General features: G+C 39.8%; 1 protein-coding gene across 5 annotated transcripts in view; it reads right to left on the reverse strand.

Annotated features, from left to right (window-relative positions):
* The window catches only part of LOC147628505 (polyribonucleotide nucleotidyltransferase), a 34237-nt gene extending 29388 nt beyond the window's left edge, over positions 1-4849 (reverse strand). The window contains exons 1-5 of one of the 5 annotated variants that reach the window (XM_086813675.1): positions 4618-4716; positions 4381-4480; positions 3662-3765; positions 3266-3499; positions 153-334 (exon numbers count right to left, since the gene is read on the reverse strand). In XM_086813675.1, the coding sequence (XP_086669801.1) occupies positions 153-164 (12 nt within the window). In that variant the 5' untranslated portion in view covers positions 165-334; positions 3266-3499; positions 3662-3765; positions 4381-4480; positions 4618-4716. Of the gene's footprint in view, positions 1-152; positions 335-2421; positions 2599-3265; positions 3500-3661; positions 3766-3866; positions 4481-4617 lie in introns of those variants that run through there. The other 4 variants (XM_086813678.1, XM_086813676.1, XM_086813674.1 and 1 more) reach the window with 4 other exon arrangements.
* Between the last annotated feature and the right edge of the window lie 2784 nt (positions 4850-7633).

Raw genomic sequence — 7633 nt, forward strand, 5'->3', positions numbered from 1 at the left:
TCACAAAGTTAGAAAAAAATGCTTCAATAGTAAACAATGTTAGCAAATATGGTAAAACAAAATATTCAATAAACTAAAAAGGATAAAAAGCAGTCTCATTGTTTACCCTTGAACTTGTAAGACATGAGCACATGCATTGTAAGATTATGCACCTGAAGTGGCATAAAACCCTTGCCGTCCTCTAGTCTACTTGCTCCCACAACTGTTGCAAGCACTCGAGTATCCTTGATACCAACAACGACTGCACCTGAAGCAAAGCGTGCTAGCTTTCCAGTTTCAAATGTGACAACATGTGGACCCACTTGTACTTGTTCCTCAAAAACTTCGCCTTTGGCTGCACAGAGAGACAATAAAGCCAATAAGCCTTGTGCCCTTTTTTAAAGGCAACAAAAAAGACAAGTTAACAGCCCATTTTTTGTTTGTTGGTCATTTTTCAGAGGCATCAAAAAAGGTGTTAAATCACTCCCAACAAAAAAAAGTGACTATATTAACAACTAAGATTTGAATGTGAGGCAATCAATATGCTAAACTCACATGAACTTTGTAACTCACATGATGCCGAGTGTCCATCATATAGTTCATCATGTATGCACCATATCCATGCACCCTCTCTTATCTCTTTGTTAATGCTCAATGTGTCTTCATTTATGTAAACCGGCTGTCACGTGCAAAGCCGTGGACATGGCTAATCCCATCTAATCCCTGATTAGGCAGCACATTTGGGTTAGATTAAGGTGCTGATTGGTAAAGAAGAGACCCAGGTTGTTTTGTGTCCAGTTGGCCAGGTCTGCAGCAGTCGGCCGGCAGTGAGGACAGTAGCCTTTCCACACATGTGAAGCAATGATGGAAAAAGCATAATGCCTATTTTTTGCAGTCGTGAGCATATTCGGCAGGCCGGCAGCAGCATAAGTGCACCGACCAACAGCCTAAGAGTCCTATAAATAGAAAGGACTAATTCAGTCATAGGCATCTGATCCCTACCTATACGACAGGTCCTAGTCAGTCAGTAGGCAGTCTTTTGGTCTAGAGTCCTCTTTTGGAAGGCCAAAGGCCACAGTAGTTGTGCAGATAAAGATGTCTTTTTGTACAATATCAATATACTGAAAGTACAGTTGCTAGGCTCAGCCTCCAGGATCCAACTAAGCTATTTGATGTCATGATCTACAACCAGGCTGTTAGGTACTTGATTTATCTATGCAATACAAGATGAGACATTCAGTATGGGATCTCACAATTGAGCAGATTTATGCACAACCCACATACTAAGCAATGGTAGGCTATTAAAGCGTGTTTTTTTCTACTTACAAAGAGGGCTGACACCAAGGTGTCCACTAGTGGGAATTGATTTCTTCATGCATTTCTTGGTTGAGCAAGAAGCAACCAGCAATGGCCACTTTAAATTGTGAAGCTGAGTACATGACTTCATTCACAACTACACTTGATTGTATGGTTCAGGAGACTTTTGGAAGATCTTTGTGTGGGCCAGAAGTTAGCCACACCAATTTTGACCGATATGGCAGTAGCACAAAATCCATTTTTTCATGCTCGTACTAAGCACATTGAGGTACATTACCAGAGAGAGAAACCTTGTTTATGTCTCTACACAGTATAGCATTGCAGATCTGTTCACTAAAGCTCTACCCGGAGGAAAGTTCGAAGCTTCTGCAAAGCTTTAAGCTTACTACCTTTTGAAGATTGATTTGCAATTTTACTCTATACATGTTCGCATCATCACTACAAGGGGGATTTGTAGGTTTATAGTAGTGACGTGTGAACTAGGAATAATAATTCTCCACACGGAGCACTTTTTACCTTTATATATCAAAGGGTTTTTTTCCCTCTTCTGTGAACACACCCTTATGGTGTGTAAGTGACATTTTAAGGTCACATCTTGTACATTGTACTTTATCTCATTATTGTGTGTGCATCATGCAAGCTCACTCTCACTCTCTTTGTTCACTTGCATTCTATGCTTCATTGCTAAACCTAAATCTAACCCCAAACCCAACAGAAGTAGGCAACTTTCACATGATTGCCTATTTTACACAGGCACTCAACAGCAGTCAGTTTGGGCGATCAAGTGTGCGTGACAAGCAGCCCAACAGAGCAAACACCATGGTATTTTTGAGAGTAGGACATATACCAACTCGGTTCAACCAGCTTAAGGGTGACCTGTAAAAGTCCGTCCCCCCAACCTTCTCATTTCATCATTCACCAATAACCTCTAGATCTAGGAGGGCACACCGAAGCAACCAGACTAGAGTCCAAAAAGCACCCACTGTTTGCCCTAAACCAGTGCAAAATACTTTAGAAGTTTCTGTGATAAAACAATTTTCAGCCTACAAACCATGCAACATTGTACTGTGTAAACAGAACATCATTCTTACTTCAAGTGTTCAGCAATACAGATAGTACTACTACCTTGGGTTCTGTTGTGTTTACATGAGACTTCAGCTGGTTTGTGTTCTTTCAAGCTTCCTTGCAATTGAAAATAGCCTTACAAGGCTGAGCAAACCATGTAGCCCATTACTCATCCCCTTTATTCCATAAGAAGCATGGAGAAAGAGAAGCATTTGGCAAAATGATTCAGCTTGAGATAGTTTAAACTGGCTATATGGCTCAAGTTTTATTTTAGATGCTCTCCGAATCAAGTGAATTTGGGTAAATGGTCTGTATGATAAAGTATCCATTAATACATTATTATTTCAGCAATGTCTTGTATATTTCCATCATCTTGCAAGATAGAAGTTAACATGACCTTTATAAGTAAGCGCCTAGCAGTCCGTTCAGCCAATAACAACTTGCTCCATACTTATGTCTCCAACTTTAGAAGCCATGTTTGATGCCTTAGGCAAAGGGAGGAAGATTGAGTCGTATTGGAAAAGGTGGAGCAGTAGGAACCTCAAAGCCCTTCCAAAGGCCCGCTTGACGTATTATCTTCTCCAAGGGAAGAAAGGGTGGCTCTAGATTCTTCCAATAGCCTTAATTGAGAAGGTACTATCAAATTCATCCACAGCCCCTAGCCCTCCAAATCTCAAGCACAAGAGTGAGAAAGGCAAGGTTTCTGTCCCAAGGTTGAGTAAGCTTTATTTTTTCCAGCAACTCCAAGGTTGAGTAAGCTTCATTGTTTCCCTTGAAAGACAGAAAAAAGTCTTTGTCCTGATTAATGACAGGGCCAAGGTCTTGGCCCCTATCAGAGCCACAGAAAGCCTCTCAAGAGTAAGAAGGATGTAAGCCATGCTCAAAAAGGCAGAACCCAACTCACAAATTTGCAAGCCAACTCCTTTCCAGCGCCCCCTCAATGCATAACCAGCAAAGACCACTGTATTCAGCTTCTAGCCAATCTTCACAGGTGTCATAGAACAATTCTCAAAGCCATCAAAGCTGACTAGTATCACAGCACAAATGATCCATATGCCCACAAAAAAGAATCCAACGCGCTGCTGCTTTGGTGCCCATCAGCCATTGCAAAAAGACCCACTCCTGAGCTGTCCTGTGTCTTAGACCACAGCAAAAGAGCAAAATCAAGTCGATTGCCTGTCAACAGTTCCATGCAGCAAGCACGAAGGAAACTATAATACGAAATCCTGGCTGTTAGTTGAGAGAGCATATGGCTCATAGACTGCGTGCTTGGATGAGAAAGTATTGTATGGGGCTTTACCTTAGTAGTATGTGCATGAATATTTCCCCTCAATGTTAAGGGTTTGATTCTTCCTTGACTTTGGCGTTGTTGCATGAAGGTTCCTCTCGAAGATACGCCACACACTGTCCAATCCAAGCATGTGATCCTTGAGCCATATGCTCTCTCAAGTAACAGCCCCATACAGCTTCATGTGATAAAAAGTTAGATATCAAATTATTTTCACCATTCACTCGTGTGCATACACAGTTGTGGCCAGCTTGGAGGCTTTTCCTACTTCTCAAAATCTCTTCCAGGCATTCCAGGTGTCTCTACCTTGACGTCATTGATCCTACCATTTATGCTCCAACCTCACATGACAAAAGATTTTAGCCATGTTTATACATCAAAGACAAACAAACACATTTGCTTGAGTACGTCAACCCATATGGCTTGAATATCTCAACGATGCACAATCTTACTAGCACATATGGCATGCATTTTTGCATGGCTGAGGCATCTAAGACCTTTGTAAAAAAAAAATCAAAAGTCCACCTCTTTCTTGACAACAACAATCCTCTTGTTGCAAAATCATGTTTTACATTCAGTTTCTTTTTTCTTCCCAAATGAACCCAATTCCCAAGACAGCATAAAACCAATAATTGAAACATAAAAGGAGTAGTAGGGGTCGGCCTGAATCACAAGGAGTTTTTTTCTTTTTCTTTTTTTGAAAAAAAGTCGAGCTTGGCTAAATATTTTACCTGGGAACAATCGCCAAGAAGTGGGCTCTTCCACCACAATTTCTTGCAGCCTGGCTGTTGTGCAGGTTAAAGATTTTCTCGACTCCAGACGATAATTAAGCTTTAAGAAAACACACAAAATTACATTAATTAAGAGGCGTGACACTGTCATATTAACCTAAGAGCCAGAACTCAAATCTTTCTGTTTTTCAGCAAGCAAGCTCGTGTAACAACAAATTACGCGATGCAAAGGCATACCTTGGGACATCGAGACCGCAATGCAAAAGTCCAAGCGCCCATTTTGTGTACTGTCGAAGCGTGAAAGGGCACTTCTACTTCATGCTTGTTTTCCTACGTTTGAAATTTTGTAGGGTTTAAGCCAGGTTTAAGCCCGAGTGCTGCACATATTTTGTATTGGGGTTTAAGACAGGTTGAGTGTTACCTAAGGGTTTAACTTTGCTTAAGTTTTTTTGATGAGCCATTAAGGTTCTTAGTATGACCCACTTAGGTTCTTAGAATGAACCCCTTAGAGCACCCTTAACTAACACCTCACAACCCCCAAACAAAAAACTAGTCGGTCCTCTTTTGGCATCCTAATTGGTTGTCATCCTACTCTAATGCTCTACCCCCATAGCTCCACAATCCTTTGCCCCCCAACCCTCTCCCCCTTAGCCCTGTCGAGCCTCCTTTGTGTGTGTGTGTGTGTGTGTGTGAGAGTGAGAGAGAGAGACAGACAGACAGACAGACAGAGAGAGAGAGAGAAGGAGAGTGCATTGCCTCTTACCTACTTGTCTACGCAACACACACACAAGGAGAGCACATTATCTCTGATCTACTTGTCCCTACATGCACACATGTATAAAGAGAGGTGTGCAATTCATTGTGCCTTGCAAGGGTTTACACATACAATAAATGGTAGATTTTAATAGATTTCCTAGTTCAAAAATGGAATTCTATGAATCTTGGCAATTGATTAATTCTAAATTGCAATAAATAAAACTATAAAATGAGCTTCTCAAAGTGTAAGGCATTAGGCGAAATATGGACTCTCATTTTCGCCCCTTAAAGATTTCCATACCTCCTCTCTCTAGAAAAATGGGCTCATGGTGAAATTTTTGCGAATCAAATCGAAAGTTGGCGGGGATTGTACATTTGGAATCACCTTTCAAATGATATATAGCATGATGGGAAATTTTGATTATTCAAGAAGTCCCCAAAATTGGTGATGAACAGGGCATGTTACATGCTCAATTTTTTGCACCCCCGGCAAAGGCAAGTTTGCCCTTACCGACAGATTTGCGTAAGCTTGACAAGTAAGTTTTTTACAATGTAAAAAAAATTGAGTAAATAAGCCACCAAAACGTTTATTGATTAGTTATGGATTTTTCCTTTTAAAACGTGACTTATGGCTCAAGAGATTAAGGTTTCTCTTTTTGGCATAAAATCTTCTCCACTATTTTCTTTCTGGCAATGGGTACACGTAACATTGCATCAAAAATAGAAAGGTGTCTCTCTCTTTCTATTTTCAACAAACTGTTCCCCCGAATCCAGAGCAGTGTGACTGGCGGCGAAGGTCTTCCCCAAAGGAAGCCTGAGCGAAGCATCACCTTTCAATCATCCGCCAAGTTTGCCCTTCGAATCACCCAGTTACATGCCATGTCATCACCAATTTGGGGACTTCTTAAATAATCAAAATTTTCCATCATGCTATATATCATTGGAAAGGTCTCGATAAGTAGATTCCAAATGTGTAATCTCCACCAACTTTTGATTTGATTTGCAAAAAATTCACCATGAGCCCATTTTTCTAGAGAAAGGAGGTGTGGAAATCCTTAAGGGGCAAAAATGAGAGTTCATATTTTGCCTAATGTTTTGATTAGGTGTGGTACGATGTCTTTTGTGGCTCATTCAATTAATTGTGTTTGGCAAATTAAGGTCTATCACAAATGTTTATTAGAGTTTCGTTCATCTTATACATTTTTTTCATTTGAGACCCATCTTTTTATTTACTATTGTAGCTAGGACCTTAATTTTACAAAGCTTGTGTTTTTTTTGCCTTAAAATAATGCAAATGCATGTAGTGAAAGATAGCTTTATACATTTTATCTTCTTCAAATGAGATGAAGATTTGATGTTGACCTCACGTGTAGCTTTAACCGCAACTACAATAAAATACATTAACTTTTTATGTGTGTGGGGGGGCAGAAGCATCATCAGATTTTTTATTTCAATGTATGAGCAAAGTTATTTAAAAGAATTTATCCTCAAACTATATCCAAGTTGGAATGTTACTAAGCTACCCAACACACAATTTTACTTGTGCAACCTTTTTGTTTTCACTACGATAAGAACAAGGACTGCCCATCAAGGAGTATGTTATAGTCATAGAGCTAGTTACATACGGCTTCTTCTCTAAGCAAGTTTCACTAGTTAAGCCAATAAGAAGCAATATATTATAGTCGTAGCTACAACTTGCCATGATCTAGAACAAGCCAGCAAAGCATGTAACCTTAGTGCCAACAACAAATCACTATCATCACTCATTGGGTTGGATCTGGCTTGATTATGTCAAGTAAGGTAAGGGGACCAAGATAAAGGGACACTTTTCACATCAACGTGCCACCTTTCAACATCAATTATGTAAGACCCCACCTTTCTGTATGTAGGCCATGATAGGCATATCATTGATTCCAAGCAAGATAAGGGGACCAAGAAAAAGGGATACTTTTCTCGTTAGTGTGCCACCTTTCATTATTAATTTTGTAAGACCCCACCTTATTGTACGGAGGTCATGATGGGCATATCATTAATTTCAAGAAGGAACAAATAATGACATTGTAATTCTTTCATTATCCCTCCTTATAAGTTTTCTTTGGACTTTTTACAAACCAACACACTATTCTCGGTTGGTTGTGATGAATTAAGTAGGAGCTATGATTTTTGAAAGAAAAAGAACCCATTATAATGAATCGAGTAGCGATGAATTGAGTATGCGCTATGACTTTTTAAAGAACCCATTATGGCCCATTACAACCCACTCAAAAAAACAAAAATTGAGAAGGCTTAGAGTTGACGTGCTAAGATGAATCTTTTAACATCATATGGTGGCACCAAACTATAGGATTGAAGTGGATCATATGGCAACACTAAAGTGTAGGAACCAGTGTGGATCATACGGCAGCGCCAAAGTGTAGGACCAAAGTGGAGATTGGATGTGAACTTGGATTTCTCAATTTAGAGCTTGTTGATGTGTAAAATGTTAAGAGAGAGAAAT

Source organism: Cibotium barometz, chromosome 19 (genome assembly GCF_041138505.1).
Source record: "Cibotium barometz isolate CiBa-2024 chromosome 19, ASM4113850v1, whole genome shotgun sequence".
NCBI lineage: Eukaryota > Viridiplantae > Streptophyta > Polypodiopsida > Cyatheales > Cibotiaceae > Cibotium > Cibotium barometz.